Source organism: Pseudozyma flocculosa (genome assembly GCF_000417875.1).
Source record: "Pseudozyma flocculosa PF-1 unplaced genomic scaffold scaffold00018, whole genome shotgun sequence".
Lineage (NCBI taxonomy): Eukaryota > Fungi > Basidiomycota > Ustilaginomycetes > Ustilaginales > Ustilaginaceae > Pseudozyma > Pseudozyma flocculosa.
Genome location: NW_006920886.1, coordinates 242279 through 258503, shown reverse-complemented (window position 1 = coordinate 258503; position 16225 = coordinate 242279). Strand labels below are relative to the sequence as shown.

The 16225-nt window shown below is 67.1% G+C and overlaps 7 protein-coding genes across 7 annotated transcripts in view; 4 read left to right on the top strand and 3 right to left on the bottom strand.

The window, feature by feature from the left end:
• Window positions 1–3845, bottom strand: part of PFL1_05168 (uncharacterized protein) — a gene marked incomplete at both ends in the record, with an annotated part of 4763 nt that extends 918 nt beyond the window's left edge. The window contains 2 exons of the mRNA XM_007882698.1: window positions 72–2662; window positions 2761–3845. Coding sequence (XP_007880889.1) covers window positions 72–2662; window positions 2761–3845 — 3676 coding nt within the window. The remainder of the gene's footprint in view (window positions 1–71; window positions 2663–2760) is intronic.
• Window positions 3846–4936: 1091 nt separating this feature from the next.
• Window positions 4937–6586, top strand: PFL1_05167 (uncharacterized protein; the record flags this gene model as incomplete). Its single annotated transcript, XM_007882697.1, has 3 exons — window positions 4937–6058; window positions 6165–6257; window positions 6356–6586. The coding sequence occupies 3 exons, from the start codon at window positions 4937–4939 to the stop codon at window positions 6584–6586; spliced, it is 1446 nt and encodes a 481-aa protein (XP_007880888.1).
• Window positions 6587–6633: 47 nt separating this feature from the next.
• Window positions 6634–7680, bottom strand: PFL1_05166 (uncharacterized protein; the record flags this gene model as incomplete). Its single annotated transcript, XM_007882696.1, has 2 exons — window positions 6634–6717; window positions 6838–7680. 2 exons carry the CDS (start codon window positions 7678–7680, stop codon window positions 6634–6636), a joined length of 927 nt encoding a protein of 308 aa, XP_007880887.1.
• Window positions 7681–8377: 697 nt separating this feature from the next.
• PFL1_05165 (uncharacterized protein) lies at window positions 8378–9464 on the top strand (the record flags this gene model as incomplete). Its single annotated transcript, XM_007882695.1, has 2 exons — window positions 8378–9202; window positions 9303–9464. The coding sequence occupies 2 exons, from the start codon at window positions 8378–8380 to the stop codon at window positions 9462–9464; spliced, it is 987 nt and encodes a 328-aa protein (XP_007880886.1).
• A 585-nt stretch (window positions 9465–10049) lies between these two features.
• Window positions 10050–11265, top strand: PFL1_05164 (uncharacterized protein; the record flags this gene model as incomplete). The annotated part of the gene is made up of 4 exons (XM_007882694.1): window positions 10050–10116; window positions 10225–10698; window positions 10797–10983; window positions 11103–11265. The coding sequence occupies 4 exons, from the start codon at window positions 10050–10052 to the stop codon at window positions 11263–11265; spliced, it is 891 nt and encodes a 296-aa protein (XP_007880885.1).
• Window positions 11266–11554: 289 nt separating this feature from the next.
• Window positions 11555–12799, bottom strand: PFL1_05163 (uncharacterized protein; the record flags this gene model as incomplete). The annotated part of the gene is made up of 3 exons (XM_007882693.1): window positions 11555–11797; window positions 11895–11967; window positions 12069–12799. The coding sequence occupies 3 exons, from the start codon at window positions 12797–12799 to the stop codon at window positions 11555–11557; spliced, it is 1047 nt and encodes a 348-aa protein (XP_007880884.1).
• Window positions 12800–13622: 823 nt separating this feature from the next.
• On the top strand, window positions 13623–15663 carry PFL1_05162 (uncharacterized protein; the record flags this gene model as incomplete). Its single annotated transcript, XM_007882692.1, has 3 exons — window positions 13623–14128; window positions 14236–14698; window positions 14803–15663. The coding sequence occupies 3 exons, from the start codon at window positions 13623–13625 to the stop codon at window positions 15661–15663; spliced, it is 1830 nt and encodes a 609-aa protein (XP_007880883.1).
• Window positions 15664–16225: the final 562 nt, after the last annotated feature.

The window sequence follows — 16225 nt, the reverse complement described above, 5'->3', positions numbered from 1 at the left end:
GGCCGCCAGCACGGTTGGAGCTGAGCTGAGCGACGAAGCCTGCCGCACGGGCGCGGGCGGAGGGGCTCGACGTGTCTTGATCGAGCTGCTCGGGCTCAGCGAGGGCTGCGATGCCGTCGAGGTGGCGTCTGCGCCGGTCGGGCCCGTCGCTGCTGCGCGCTTCGAAAGAATCTGCCCGAGCGGCACATCGTCGTCCTCGGCCGAGGGGCTCAGCGGGGGAGCCTCTCCCGATCCAGTCGCAGCGACGGTAGCGCCCGCGCCGAGTCCCGTCAGGACGGCAGCACCAGCGCCGGCGCCAACGCCAGCACCCAGGCCGGTGGAGAGCGAGCTGCTCTGCTGGTCTGCTCCGACGGTCTCGCCCTCATCGCCGGCACCAGTCTCCTGGCGACTGACGGGCGCGATCGAGGCAACGCTGGCAGTCTCGCCGGCACCGACGGCCGAAGAGTCGACGGGCGCCGAGGTCGAGGCGGACCGCTCTTTGCCCGCGGCAGTGGGCTCCTCGGCCGCCTCGCCAAACGCTCCGAAGCCGCCAGGAATCGAGGGACTTGCCTCATCGCCGGCTGCGGTGGCGGGAGCGGCATCATCGCGGCCGAATGGAGACTCGCCATCGGCGTCATCGTCCGTGCCGGTGGCGCTGACCTCGGGGAAGCGCTCGGAAGCGTCGGTGGTGTCCGTCATCGGGGTGGCGCCGACGCCAGCCGTCGGCTGCTTGTAGCCACCCACGTCCTCCGGCCCATCCTCGTCGTCCGAGCTGTCGTCGTCGGAGCTGTCATCTTCGGCACCGCCGTGGTGTCCACCAGGCGCCTGCTGGTGGTCTTCTTCGTCGGACTGAGGCGCGTGCTCGGGCTCAGGAGCAGCTCCTCCGGGCGTCGCAATCGTTGACGCGGGGGCGAACGAGCTGCCAAAGCCGTCGGAGGTCGAGGCAGCGCTCGCACCAGGAGCGTCACCTGCCTTTGCTTCGCCGCCAGCCTGGGGGCCGGCCTTGGCCGCGTCGTTGCCGTCGAAGTTGTCGCCAAAGGCATCGTCAAATGCCGTCGTCGTGGCCGGAATGGTCGTGCCCGACGCGGTAGTCGCCGCAGGAGCGGCCGAGGCGCCGAAGTCGTCGCCGAAGTTGTCGTCAAAGTCCGCGTGCGCAGCGGCACCGGCAGCAGGAGCGGTGGCGGTGGCGGTGGCGGGGTCATTGGGCACGCCAAACGCATCATCGAAGCCACCCGGAGCGCCGGTGGCCGAAGCCTGCTGCTCGCCGGCGGACCTCTGGACCGCAAAGGGATCATCGTCTTTGCCCTTGCCTCCATCGCTGCTGGTGGCGGCCATGCCGACAGCGGCAGCCCCACCGAGCGCAGCGCCAGCTCCCGCGCCGGCCAGCGCGGCCGTGCCCGCATCGAGACCGGAATGAGCCGGCTGCGACATGGACATGGCGGGGCTTTCGGGCCTCGACGACCCGGCACCGGCGGGACCGAAGCGGTCGAATGGGTTCGTGCTGCGCACGCTAGCCGCGGGACTGAGCGCCGACTCGGCGGGCAGAGCCGGCGAGGCGATGGAGCGGGGCGACGCGAGATCTCGCGCGTTGCCGACGGCGGCCGGGGTGGCCGCTTCCTCGGCCAGGCCCTCACCTCGCTCGGCAGCGGCGATGTCGGCCTGCACCTTTTCGCGGTCGGCCTCGGCGGTGCCGAGCTGCTTCTTGCTGATGGCGACGAGGCCCTTTTGCTGGCGCGCGTCCTTGCGCAGCTTCTCGAGCGTCTCCTTGAGCGCCTTGGTCTCGACCTGGATCTCGCCCATCTTCTTCTTCATGTCGCGCACGTCTTCGCGGTCGTGCATCACCGCCTGCTCCAGCTCGTCCTTTTCCGCCTTGAGCGCGCTGAGGCCCGACTCCTCGCGAATGACGTCCTCGCGCAGCTTGCGCAGCTCCTCGCTCTGCGCGTTGCGTCGCGCCTCGAGATCCTTGACCAGCTTCGACTCGGACTCGTGCTGGCTCCGCACCGTCGACAGGCGCGTCTCGAGCTCGGCCAGGCTGGCCGCGTTGGTCGTCACCGCGGTCTCGAGCCCGCTCCGCTTGGCCTGCAGGTCGGCGACCGCCTTTTGCGTGCTCTGGAGCTGGATCGACTTGTTGCCGAACTCGGCGCTCTGGTCGCCGAGACCGCCAGCGCCTCGGCTCGGTGTGCCCGGGGTCTGCAGCGAAGGCGAACGCACGCCCGCGGCACCGCCGCCGAAGCTGCCGCCAGTCGCCGTCGGTGAGAGGGCCGTCGCCGCACCCGCCGCGGGGGCCTGCGACGGCGTGGAGCTGGCGCCGCCGAAGAAGTCGTCGTCGAATGGGCCGGATGCGCTGGCCGGCTGAGTCGTGGAAGCGGCTGCACCGGCGGTGCCGGCAGCCACATTGGCCACGGTGGGCGCGTTGGACGAGGGCGCAATGAACGCCGAGGTCGCGGGCACGGCGGGCGGCGGCGGGTCGTCGTCCATGAGCGAGAAGAGGTCCTTTTGCGTGTCCGTCTGCTGCGGGTTGACGGCCTGCGGCAGGCTCATGGTGCGCATGCTGGGCGGGATGAGGGTCTGCGGCAGCTCCTGCGGCAGCTCCTTGCCGGCAAGCTGCTGGTTGATGAGGTGCATGGCGACAGCGAACTCGTCCTTGGAGAGCGTGCCCGTCTGGGTGACGTCCGAGAGGTCCCTGCAAGAGGCACGAGGGCAGAGAGGCACAAGCTCGGAGCGTCAGCGATGGGGATCCCGGCATCGGGGCGCGGTCTCGGATGACCGCGGACGACTCACCAGATGTGGGCCAGCGAGGCTTCGGTCAGCTTGCTCTGCATGAAGAAGGGCACCACGGCCGCACCCTCGAGCTCGCCCTTTTTCTCGACATCGAGGCCGTCAAAGAAGCGGTCGGAGCGCAGCTTCTCCTCGGGCGTCACGTCCCACCGGGAAGCGTCGACGCCCGTGGTCTGGGGCGACTGGAAGGCCGACATGCCGGCGGCGGCGGCGGCAGGAGGATGAGGGGCGGGCGAAAAGGTACGCGAGGCCGAGCCCGAGAGCGGTGGCTGGCCCGTAAACTGGCGCGGGATGGCGCCCGAGGCGGATCCGCCCGTCATCTGCGCGGCCAGGGGTACGCCAGAGAAGCCGCCGCCGCCAATGCGCGACGCCGAGCCCTTTGCCTGCTCGTAGAGGCCCGGGGGCAGCGCTGCGGGGATCGAGTTGAGAGAGCCGTTCATGGTGTTCTGGATGAAGTGCATGCCGATGATGAAGTCGGTGAGGTCGAGGGCGCCCCTGGCCTGGGTGTCTGCGAGGTTCCAGATGGCGCCGAGCTTGTCAAAGGGCAGCTTGGACTTGACAAAGATCTCCTTGGCCTTTTCGCCGTCGATGAGTCCGCCCTGGGGACCGGAGCTTGCAAAGATGCGCGTGTAGCGGGCGCGGTCCTCGGGCTTGATCTCGATGACGCCGGGCATGTTGGGGGGCGGTGCTGCTGCCGCTGCGCCCGCGGCGGGGGCGCCGCCGGTCAGCTGTGCGCTGAGGGGCAGGGTGATTCCTTCGAGCGTCGGAGGCGGGCCGGGCCGCTTTGCGAGCGCCTCGGTCACGGTCTCGCCGCGCTGGGCATGGCCGATGAGGCGGAGGGCGGTGCTGAACGAGGGCGGGGTGAGGAAGCCGTTGTTGGCGCTGTCGGCGATGGCCCAGATCTGGCCGAGCGTTGCGGGAGGCAGCTTGGACTTGGCAAAGAACGAGACGGCGGCGTCGCCGGTGACGATGCCGGTGCGGTCCGGGTCTGCGAGGTTGAAGAGGTGGGCAAAGGCGGAGCGCTCGATGGGCGAGAGGGCGAGGGCCGAGGCCGGCCCTGAGCCCGCCGCAGGAGCTGGACTCTGCATCGTTGGCGAACTCGGCTCGTCCCGGTGCGGCGAAGGCGGCAGGGAGAGGGGATTCGGGGGGCCCGCGGGGTTTCGAGGGGCGGACTCTGGAGGGTCTAGGAGCCGGTGCGAGGACGAAATTGATCTCGAGGCCGGATGGAAGCAGCGAAGCAGAGCAAGAGGGGATGAAAGAGCGGATGGACGGACGGATGGATGGATGGATCGATGCGTGCCGGTATCCGATGAGGCGGCGACGGCGACGGTGGTGGGTGGTGGAAGATACGGTGGCCGGCCGAGCAGACTACTACACTGTTGCGGGGCAGGATGGGGTGGATGGCAGGCCAGCAGGCGACGGCCAACGTGGATGGGCCGGTCGAAGCCGTATGCCGCGGGCCTCTCTCTGGCTCTGGCGCCCGGCTGGCTCTGAGGCGGGCCTGTTCTGCGATCGCTGCTCCGTGCCCTCACGGCTCGAGCCTTCCCCCGCGCTCGGCCCGCGCGACCGCCCAGGCTGCTGCCGCTGCTTCCTTCGCAACGTCACCAGGCCGCTGCTCCTCCGTAGCCTGACCCCGCTCGCCCATGCGGCCGCCTCAACGGAAGGCCAGCCCATCATGGCGCCATCCATTCGTCGGGATCCTGCCTGAGCTTGCTCGACAGCAGCTTTGTTGATCAACCCTAGCTGTGCCACGTACGCATCGGCTGGCCCGAGGCTGGCCTGCCATCCGGCCAACAGCGTCGGTCGGGCGCGAAATGGGCAGGCAGGATGACCGACCTCTTTGCCCCGCGGCAGCCAAGTGGAGCTGGCAGCTGCGGGCTGCTAGCATGGGTGGCCTGCCGGGCCTCGGCACTCGGGCGAATTTCGGCTGATACGGCCCTGCTGGCCCTGCTGGCCCTGCTGGCTTGGCTGTGGCTCCATCTGCTCTGCTGACTTTCTTCCAGGCCCCACCGCCCGAACACGGTCAGAGAGCCCAAAGTGCTGTGGCAAGCCGTCTGGCCTGCTCGTCCATCGTACCTCCACCATCCCATCCTCGCTCGACTGTTCAACGCCTGCCCGACGCCAGCAGCAGCTGTCCCCATCGCCAACGAGACAGCCTCCCGGTGCGATCCTTGCAGACATGAGTGGCCGTCCTGCCAGCTCGCTCGTCACTCCCACGCCGGCGCCGCCCGACGATCAGCCTTCCATCTCGACGCCGGACAACGCCGTCACCTCGGCCTTTGCCTCGTCGTCCTCGGCCACCTCGCCATTAGCAGCAGCGTCGTCATCGTCGTCGTCGTCGTCCGGGTCAGGGTCGCCGAAAGCGATGTCGGCGTCCTCGTCGTCTACGTCGTCGGCGTCGACATCAAACGCTCCAACCACGCCCCCCTTTTTCCCAACCCATGCCATCGACCACGCATTCGCGGGGATAGCCGCGGGCGCGGCCGCTACCGTCTGCATGAACCCGCTCGACCTCATCAAGACCAAGTTCCAGGTCGACACCACAAAGCCCCGCAGCCTCCGCTTCCGCGCTTCGGATGTCGCCGGCGCCAGCGTCAAGGGCAAGGAGAGGGCGCTTCCGGGCGCAACGCCGTCACAGGCCACACTCGCAGGTGGCGCCCGCACCGCCAAGGGATGGCGCTACTATGCGCTCGGCGGCAAGGTGGGCCACGACATGATCTCTGCGCTCAACGATATTGTGCGCACCGACGGCTGGAAGGGCCTCTACCGCGGCCTCAGCCCCAATGTCGTCGGCAATTCGGCCAGCTGGGGCCTCTATTTCCTTTGGTACACCATGATCAAGGACTACATGGCCGGTGACCTGCCCACAGGGCTCGACAGCGACGGCCAGAAGCAGCAGCTTTCGGCCGGGCAGCACCTCCTTGCCGCCAGCGAGAGCGGCGCAGTCACCGCCCTCATGACCAACCCCATCTGGGTCGTCAAGACGCGCATGTTTACCACGCCCGCCAGCAGCCTTGCAAACGCGACCACGTCGGCGGCGACCGACGGCGGCAGGGCCGCGCCCGAAGTCTACCGGGGCCTGTGGCACGGCCTCACCTCGATTGCCCGCAACGAGGGGATACGCGGGCTGTACAAGGGCGCCGGGCTGGCGCTGTTTGGCGTCAGCAACGGCGCCATCCAGTTCATGGCCTACGAAGAGCTGAAAAAGTGGCGGACCACGGTGGCGCTGCGCAAGATGCGCTCGGCGGGCGGCGGCGCTGGCGCTGGCGGTGCAAGGGCCGACGGGGACAAGATCATGCTGGTGAGTCGTCGGCGGCGACACGGTAGGCATCCAGGCCGACAGTGGCCGCTGAAACACATACACGCACTCGCTCTCTCGGTCGTCGTCGTCCTCGCCTGCGCTCCAGAGCAACATCGAGTACATTGTCATGTCCGGGACGTCCAAGGTGGCCGCCATCCTGCTGACCTATCCCTACCAGGTCATCCGGTCTCGCATCCAGGTGCGTGCTTCCCGGAGGACACCGCGTCGTTCGATACGGGCTGGTAGCTAACCGCCTCTCCCTTTCTCCCTGCCTCTTTTTCTCGAACGTCGCCACAGAACCACGCCACGTCGCACATCTACCCCAACATCCCGACGTGCATCCGGCTCACCTATACGCAGGAAGGGCTGCGGGCGTTCTACAAGGGCCTGGTGCCCAACCTGGTGCGCATCCTGCCCGGCACGTGCGTCACCTTTGTCGTGTACGAAAACGTGAGCTGGGGCCTGCGGGGCCTGGCGCAGCGGCGGGAGCGCAAGAGGGAGGCCCAGGCCGTCACGGTGCAGTCTTAGTCATCGGGCGGCGGCGTCGTTATTAGGCTACGCTTGGCTACGCTAGACTACAACGTCGACGACGCCGAGTCGCCGGCAAGGGCCTCGAGGTCGATCTCGGTCGTGCAGATAAGCGTCGTATCCCTCAGCGCCTGCAGCGGCGGTGGCGGCGTGGAAAGCAGCAGATAGACCGGGCGAGCGAACGACGGACGCATTCAGCAACACGAATCTGCACACGCACACACTGCTCGCCTTCCTCGCCATCGACTCACTCCTAGGCGATGCTCTGCGTTGATCCGCTGGTACTCTGGGTCGGCCGCCATGTCGCAGAAGTGGTCGATCGAGGGGTAGTGGACGAGGCTGCACTCGTTCCACCAGTCCTGCTTGGCCCTCTGGCGATCGCCGCGGGAGTCGTACGACGACTGCGCGGGCGGCGGGACGACGACGCCGACGATCTTGGCGTTACCGCCCTTTGAGCCGCCGACGGTGGCGAAGCCCTGGCCGTAGCGGTGGTAGCTCTCCATGGCGCCAGGGGTCGAGTGGAAGTGCATGAGGTTGAGCATGGTGACGCTGCCGGCGTGGCCGAGGTGCTGTCGAAGGCGGTAGGCGAAGTCGAGGAGCGTAGGGGAAAGCTCAAGGTTCTGCGACGAGCTCACCGTCTTCTCGGTCGCGGTGGAGCGGCTCGGCGGCGTCGTCGAGGGAGGCGAGCCGAGCGCGGTGAGCGGCGGCGACTGCGCGGCGTTGAGGCGGCGCGTCGTCTCCGAGTAGCCGTCGACCAGCTTTGAGGGGACGCCCGTGACGACCGTGTAGTGCGCCGCGAGCTGCTCCTCGAGCGCTGCGGGGAAGGTGGTCGGTGGCGGTGCCGAGGTCGAGGTCGAGGTCGAGGTCGATGGGATCGGGGCAAGGAGGACGACGAGGTCCCACATGGTCGAGTTGAGCAGCGTCGAGTCGAGTCGAGTCGCGAGAACGACGGGATGGCGGACCTGCGAGGCCGTCACCACTCTGAACCCTTGGCCGGCCTCGGAGGACGAGGCGTGGCGAAGCAGCTGGATCAGGAAGCCTCGGATGGTGGTGCCACTGTCGAGGCGGACCAGATGGAGGGTGCAGAGCGGCATTGCTGGCAGAGGGGCTGCGCGAGGGATGGCGGCGGAGGCGGCGGCGGTGGTGGTGGTGGTGGTGGTGGTGTTAGTGACGAGGGCGAGCACCGGAGGGTCAGCAACGGCCTTCGCAGCCGGCCAGGCGACCCAGCGCGAAGTGAGTCGCCAGTCAGCAGAGAAACAAGCCGGCGAGCAAGCAAAGCAAGGTGTTCGGGACCAGCGCGGTTGCTTGCCGAAGCCTGCCCGCCTTGCCTGGCCTATCTCCGTCGCTTCCGCCGAGGGTGCGTACGCTCGGTGCAGTTGCGGTCACGATGGCCCGAGCGTGGTTCCAAGTGCGGGGAAAGAGGCCAGCCGCAAATGTCGGAACGGATGCCACCACCGCCCCCCGCCTCGCATCTCGGCCTCGAGGACAATAGAGTGGCGAACCAAGGCTCTCGCATCGATCCATGGTACGATCGACCTCTGCGACAGACAGCCGTGGTCCCGCTACGATGAGGCTCTAGGAGGATGATCGGCGTTAACGGCAGGCTAGGAGTCGCATTGTGCCCAGATTCCCTGGCGCTGCCCTCCGGACGGCCTCCGGGGATAAAAGGGCGCCTCTCCTCGCCAACCTCGTCCTTCCCGTCCTTCCACCTTGGACAACACCATCACCGCCCCCGGCCCGCCTCACACTACCGCTCGTCGCCCTCCCGAACCCTCCAGAGATCGTTGTTCCATGACCTCGTCATCCTCATCGTCCTCGGCCGCCGCTGCCGCCGCGGCCAATCCGCTCCTCGACGCCGACACGCTGGCAGCCTACACGTCGGCCTGCCAAGGTGTCAGCGGGCCCAAGGCGCACCCGCGCGGCAAGCAGGTCCTCGACAGCCTGATGAAGCACCTGCACGCCTTTATCAACGAGGTCGAGCTCACCAACGCCGAGTGGCTGGCCGCCTGCGAGCTCCTCAACCGCTCGGGCAAGATGAGCGACGAGAAGCGCGATGAGATGATCCTCATCTCCGACATCCTCGGCGTCGAGTCGCTCGTCGACACCCTCTCCCACGAGCGCGCCTTGAAGCAGACTGGCACCGCCTCTTCGACCGACGGCGCCGAGGAGAGCAGCAAAGCCACCGTCTCGGCCATCCTCGGGCCATTCTACCGCGAGAACGCGCCAGAGTACCCGATGGGCGCCGACATTGTCCTCGACCACTCGATCAAGTCGCAGGACGGCAACAAGGGGCTTACCTGCTACCTCTACGGCACCGTCACCTCGGCCAAGACCGGTCGGCCCATCGACAACGCCCGGATCGACGTGTGGCACACGGGCCCCAACGGCTTCTACGAGCAGCAGGACCCCGACCAGCCCGACTACAACTACCGCGGCCGCTTCAACACCGCAGCCGACGGCAGGTACTCGTTCCGCTGCCTCGTCCCCACCGCCTACCCGATCCCCTACGACGGCGGCGCCGGCGACATCCTCAAGCTGCTCGACCGGAGCCCGATGCGACCCGCACACATCCACTTCCTCATCGACGCGCCGGGCCACAAGCAGCTCGTCACCCAGGTCAGTAGAGTGCCATCGTGCGAACGCCGCGCCTCTGCCCAGGCACCGTCGCTGACCGTCGTCCCTCCTCCCTGCCTTCCCTCCCGGATCGCCGCTGCAGATCTTTGACCGACAGTGCAAGTACCTCGGCGCCGATGCCGTCTTTGCCGACAAGTCGGACCTCACCGTCGACTTTGTCGAGCCGAGGACCCAGGAGGCAAAGGACTTTGGCGTGGATCGCCAGCTGTGCTTCGATATCCGCCTCGTCCCCGACGAGAAGTAGAGCAGGCTTGGTAGTAGTGTGGCAGATGGGAATGTCAAAGGTGGCCACGTTGAGCCATCGAATGCAGGCAGGATTCGAGGTTCTCTGTCGCGAGGGCCAGGCCTGGCAGACACCACCCACTGCCTCTGCCTCTCGCCCGGGCACACCTCGCCAGGGTCGTTGCCTGGCTCTCGTCTTTCAGCGGTCGGATATGAGAGTGGCTCCCCTGTCCTCCGTCAGCTGTTCGAGCATGATTGATCGACTCGTCGAACCGTTTCCAAGGTGGCTCTAGATGATGGTGTCTGCGAGCGGTGCCAGGATGAGGACGATGGCAGCGCATCGGGCAAGCTAGGTGGGATCGGGCGCGCCCTCCACCCCTCCAACGCGCTGGGGCGCGGCACAGAGGCAGAGAGGCAGGCCGGCGGCGGCGGGCAGCTCTTCGCACCGTCTCGACTTTTGCCCGTCTTCCTTCTCATCCTTCCGACCCCATCACCGTTCTTCCATCTCGCCAGTCCCCTGCGACCCGACTTGTACCCTCTCCGACAACAGCAGATACAGCAGAGCCTCATAGGCACAGCCAGGGACAGGACAAGGAGGTTGCACAGGATGCCTGCGATTCCGCCCAACACGACGCTGTTCGTCAAGAACATCAACACCAAGGTCAAGAAGCCAGGTACGTTGCCGTTGCTCTGGGGATCCTCCTAGGGTCGCTCGTCCTGTGCACGATTACCTGACGGACCGCTTCCTGTCGCTTGATTTCCCTCTTTTTACGACGCTGTAGAGCTGCGGCGGCAGCTGACGTCGCTCTTTTCGACGTACGGCAAGCTTCTCGACATTGTGGCCACGCGGGCCGACGGGATGCGCGGGCAGGCGTTTGTCGTGTTCAAGGACCTAACGGCCTCGACGGCGGCGATGCGGGGCCTGAGCGGCTTCGAGTTCTATGACAAGCCGCTCTCGATCGAGTACGCCCGGACCAAGTCCAAGGCCACGCTCGTCCAGGAGCTCGGGCCCGAGGCCCTCTTTGACCAGGAGCTCGCCAACAGCAAAAACAGGCTCGCCGCCCAGAGCGGAACGGGTGCCGGGCAGCAAGGGCAGCAGGGCAAGGTGACGATCTCGAGGGCCCAGGCGGAGGCCCAGGGGAGGGAGAAGAAGAGGGCTAGGGAGGAGGCGGGCGTGGCGAGCGACGACGACGACGAAGACGGAGAGGGACCCAAGAAAGTCAGGCGGGGCGGCGACGAGGACGAAGACGATGGTGGTGAGTCTGTCGCAGCATTGACGCTGGCGAAGCCCAGCGCATCAGCTGAATCTCGCTTCTCGCTTCTCATCCTCTTGTTGCACCGCACGCCGTTGCAGACGCCATGGAGATTGGCGGAGAGTCCGACAACGAAGACGAAGGCCCACAACCCGCCCCTGCCCCCGCCACATTTGACCCCAACTCGCCACCGCAGTCTCTGCCCGGCGACGTTGCGAATCCCATCCTGCTCTGCTCGGATCTGCCGGCAGAGACGTCCGAGGAGCAGCTCGGTGTCCTCTTCCAGCAGTGAGTCGACAGCGCGCGCGTGCGCGCCGAGCGCATCCGCCTTTGGCCCTTGAACGAGCGTCGTCTGAAGCTTCTCTTTCGCTGCCTGTTCCTGCACGCCCACCCATCCGGCCGCACAGACACGCCGGGTTCGAGAGCGTCATGCTGCAGAGCAAGCCGACGCACCACGCCTTTGTCACGTTTGCCTCGACCGAGCAGGCATCGAGCGCCCGGTCGGCGATGCAGGGCTTCAAGCTCTCGCCCGACACGACGTTGCAGGTCGACTTTGCCAAACGGGCCTGATCGATGGCCTTGCCAGTCGCGCCTCTCTCTCTCTCTCCCTCTCTCCCTCTCTCCCCGCGCGCAGAGCAATGATGAAGATGAGTCCGTGGTGGATTCCATGACAAGAGGGCCGTCCGGCGAGAGTGGTGTCTCCAAAACGAGCGACAAAAGAATGAGGGGTATACAACCAATCCGGTGGACGACTCGACGCCGCGCCATCGTCACCCTCTCCCGGTGCTTTCCAGAGTACTGCTTCCCAAGGCCGACCTCGGCATCCTTTCCGGCCATGCAGCGCAGCATCAGCCAACCGCTACTCGGCGGCCGAAGCGGGCCAGCGACCGCGCCACTGAGACTCCTCGGTCCTCTTTCCGCCCTCGCCCTCGGGTCCCGGTCCGCGGGGCGTGGGCACAAAGGCGTCGTCGACGACGCCGGCGACGCGGGCGGATCCCCAGCCGCCGCTCTTCTGGATGCGCGCCGCGACCCACTCGCGCAGGAAGATGAGCAGCTGGCCGATCATGAACGACACGACGGTGCCGACGCCGATGCCGATGATCTGCCGGGAGACGAAACGGGACGAGCGGACGGACATGAGAGGTCAGGTCGCGAAGGGGGAACAAAAGAGCATCGACCCTGGGAGACTTGGGACGTACGTAGGCGGCCACGACGCCGGAGCTGTGCTTGGACAGGTCCAGGAAGTCGTACGTGTAGAAGCCCTGGGTCGCGCTACAAACGGCGGTGGCAGGCAGGGCGAAGCGGGCGACGGTCGAGGGTCAGCCCAGTCAGCGTACACTCCCACCCTCGGACCGCCGCTCGGATCGACTCACTGGGTGATGTAGGCGACGCCGATGTAGGACGCGATCATGACGACGACGGCGAGGAGGTGCCACCAAGGCCGCATGGGAGCGCGGCTGAGGATGACGGCGTCGGTCACGGCGACGGCGAGGTTGAGGGCGTGCTTGGACATGTTGGAGTAGGACGTGTAGGCCGTGCGGAAGCTGGTGCCGTTGCCGAGCAGCAGCCAGTACACGATGGTGACGATGAGCGGGTAGGTCGTCAGGGTGCTCACCAGCAGCGCATGGGCTGCCTGGAGGGGACGCGGGAACGAGTCAAGCCAGGAGCGCGGGTACGAGGCAGACGAGCGTGGCGGGGCCTCGCCGGCCTCTTCGGCGCCGTGCGACGAGACGGTTCCGGCCTTTTTCTCGTCGTACTCTGCCGCAGCCATCGACGAGTCCGACGACGGCGACGACGAAGACGACGACGAGGAGCGGCTTCGCTGCCATCGCCGTAAGCTCAGCCAGAACGAGAGGGTGTGCGCGGCGCTGGCGAGGAAGTAGCCGGCGAGGCCAAAGTAGCACATGTTGGTGAAGTAGCTAAAGGTGCTGCCGCCATCGCGGGCGGCGGTGTAGATGCAGGCAAAGAGGGCGTAGAGGCCGACGGTGGCGCGCCAGAGGAAGAGGTAGAAGGGAGGCAGGAGGTACGAGGTCACGTAGCGGTGCTGCGCGTCAAAGGGGCGCGGCACGCCCAGCCAGAGGTAGATGCGCGTAGCGAGCGACATGGCGACTGACAGCCGCACGGCTTCAAGAGATGGGAGCGGAGAGGTGAGGATGGTGGTCGAGAGGTGTCGAGCGACGACGGGAACAGAGAAATGGGGGCCCTCTCTTTGACCGTGAGGCAACAGAGAGGGGCGAAGGACAGGACAGGGCAGGACAGGACAGGACGGGGCATGCCGAGAAACTGCTTGGGACCGGCAAGGAGGGCCAAGCCAAGCCCGAGCGAATCAGGTCACGTCGCTGCCGGTTCCAGGAGAAGAAGCAGCAGGCCCGTTACCTCTGTACGCACGCAGCTCGAGACGCCGTCGAGCGGTGCATGTGACTCTCTCGCTGGCTGGCATGCCCCTGCCTGCCTCTTCGGTGGAAGCCGGCGGCTGGCGGTGCGGTGCGGTGCGTTGCGGTGCTTTGCAGCCTGGCTGGGCGTCGAAGCGGCCATATGGTCGCCCGCCGACGCTTCGATATGCTCGCCAGGATGTCGGAAGGCGGCCGTCCTTTTGGAAACCAGCCGACCAGGCGTGCGGGCGTGGGCGGTGCCCAAGCCGAGGCCGAAATCGAAGCAGCAGATGCACGCCTGCAGCCAGCTGGTTTGCACGCGGCCAGGCAGGTTGTGGGCCAGGCCAACAAGGGGGGCCTCGGAAGCGGGTCCGAGACCAAGCCTTGGAAAGTGGAGCAGGCAGGCAGGCAGGTGACGCCAGGCCGCGGCCGCGACCCTCTTTCTCGGGCTGCCTTCCTGACCGCAGACCACCAACAACCGCTCGCCCCGACCGCACCTCGCTCCCCGACCGACTTGCTGCCTCGCCCGCGCCGACGGCGGCCTGCACCTCAAACATGGCGCCTCCACCACCTCGTCCCGCCGCAGCCGGCGCAGGCGGACACCGCGTCGCCCGCGCTGCGACGCGCTACCGACCGGGCAAGGCCCCCGTCGCGGGCGTCGACCCCGCCGACCTCTCGGATTCCGACTACGACGAGCAGGACCACGCAGATGCCTCCGCCGCCGCCGCCGCCGCCACGGCAGCAGGAGCCTCCAATACCCTGGGCCAGGGCGTCGCCGTCACTTCCTTCGGCCCGTCCACGACGACGAGGAAGGTCGATCTCTCGCTCAAATCCGCGCAGCCTGGCCAAGGCACGGACAGCAGCGAGTACGAGACCGACAGCGAGCAGGACGAGCCACCCCCGCGACCCGTCTTTCGCGCACCGGGAAAGTCGGAGCCGCAGGTCAAGCAAGAGAGCAGCAGCGGAGAGTACGAAAGCGACAGCGAAGAAGGCGAGAGCAGCGAAGAAGAGGAGGAGGAGGAGGAGGTCAAGCCCATGCTGAAGCCCGTTTTCGTATCCAAGTGAGTACAGCATCATGTTTCGGCGGCATGCATCCGTGATGGGAACTGCGCTCATTCCAAAGCCTTCTCTTCTCCGTCAACCTCGTCTCCCGTCCTCCACACTCCAGACGGCAACGAGAGGCCCAGGCATCTGCACCCGGGACGGACCCCGCTGCTCCGACGGCGGCGCCTGGCACCGCTACGACATCAGACGCCAGCGCGGCAGCAGCCGAAGCGGCGCTCCTGGCTCGGCGGCAAGAGTCGCACGCGCTAGCTGCGGCTCGCATTCGCGCCGAGCTGGCGGAAAAGGAGCATCAGGAAACTAAGCCGGACCTCGACGACACCGACGGCAAGGACCCGGACGCCGAGTTCCAGGCGTGGCGCATCCGCGAGCTGGAGCGCATCAAGCGCGACCGTGAGGCGCTCGAAGAGAAGCGCCGGGAAAAGGACGAGATCGAGCGGAGGCGCGAGATGCCCGAAGAGGAGCGGCTCAAGGAGGACATGGAGCGCGCCCAAAAGAGCCGCGAGGACAAGAAAAGGGGCCAGCAGGGCTTCATGCAGCGCTACTACCACAAGGGTGGCTTCTTCCAGGTGAGCTGCCGGCAGAAGGCAGAAGCAGTCGGTGCTGCTCCTCTGCATCTTGCAGAGGCCCTGAGACTGACAACATGGATGTGCTGCTTCCGCCCTGCGAACAGGACATGGACATCCTCAAACGCGACTATTCGGCGCCGACCGAGTCGGAAGCCATCGACAAGACCAAGCTGCCCAAGATCATGCAGGTCCGCAACTACGGCCAGGCCAAGCGGTCCAAGTGGACGCACCTCGCCAACGAGGACACGTCGCGCCTCGCGCAGCGCTCCCCCGCCCTGGGAAACGGCTCGGCGGGAGGAGGAGGCGGCGGATGCTTCCACTGCGGCGCCGAGGGACACCTCAAGCGGGACTGCCCCGTGCTTCTTGGTGGAGGCGGCGGCGACGGCGGCGAACGAGCCGGTCTCAGGAGCACTGGCACCGGCGCGAACAGTGCACCGCTCGCAGTGCGGCAGCGGAGAGACGAGATGCGCGTTGGGAGGCCAACGAGGGACGGTCCAGAGCAGAGAGGCGCATCGAGGCGGAGCAGAAGCAGGAGCAGAAGCCGCGACCGCGATCGCGATCGCCACAGGTCTGACCGACACGACGATCAAAGGCCGAAAGAGCGGTCGCGACCTCGCTCTCGCTCTCGCTCGCGTTCTCCACGGGGCGCAAGAAGGCCGAGACGCGAGTACGACGACGACGACGGCGACGGCGACGACGGTAGAAGGCGACATCGCGACGATCGGCCACGTCACCGTGGATACGACGGCGAGAGGCGGCGGGACGGGATGGATGACGAGCGCAGACGACGCAGGCATCGAGATGAGGACGACGACGAGGACGTGGAGGAGGAGGAGCGGCGGCGACGGCGACATCGTCGTGCGGCCTCGCCGTCTTCGCCGCGGCATCATCGGCACCGGGAGCGAGAGCGGGATCGACGAGACGCGCACGCCGACGAGCGCGAGCGCAAACGGTCTCGCATCTAGACGACCACCTGCACTGCATCGTATCGCACACTACCAACCTCGATGGCCCCTGACCGCCTGCCTCATTTCTTCCAATCTCCCATCCGAGCTGAGACCGGATCACGCCACTCTGGCGGTGGGCGTCAGCGGTCGTGCAGTATCAGGCGGCGGGCTTGCATTTCGTCATGGGGATCGTCAAGGCGGGCGCGTCGAGACGGGTCAGAGCGGGTGGTGGAGAAGAGGGGGAGGGACGGGCTGATCTGAGCGAGGCGCAATACGAAGAAGGAAGAGGATGGGAAAACGAGCCAGCGAGGTGCGACGAGGCCGGCCTGCGAAGGGAAAGAGTGGATCGGCAAGGGAGGGGGGGGGGGGGGGGGGGAGTCGGAAGGGTATCGACAGGTGGCGAACGTGTCGTCACAGCGAGCGGCAACGAGCCGAGGTGAGCCGAGCCGGACGTGGCAGCGCAGCGCACCGCGGCCGTGAACGCTGCGGACGCGCTCGCGACGGAGGGAAGTCGGGGAGTCGGGCGTGCGACGTGAGACGTCGCCGAAGGCAACCGACGAGGGGACGTAGGGNGNGNNGG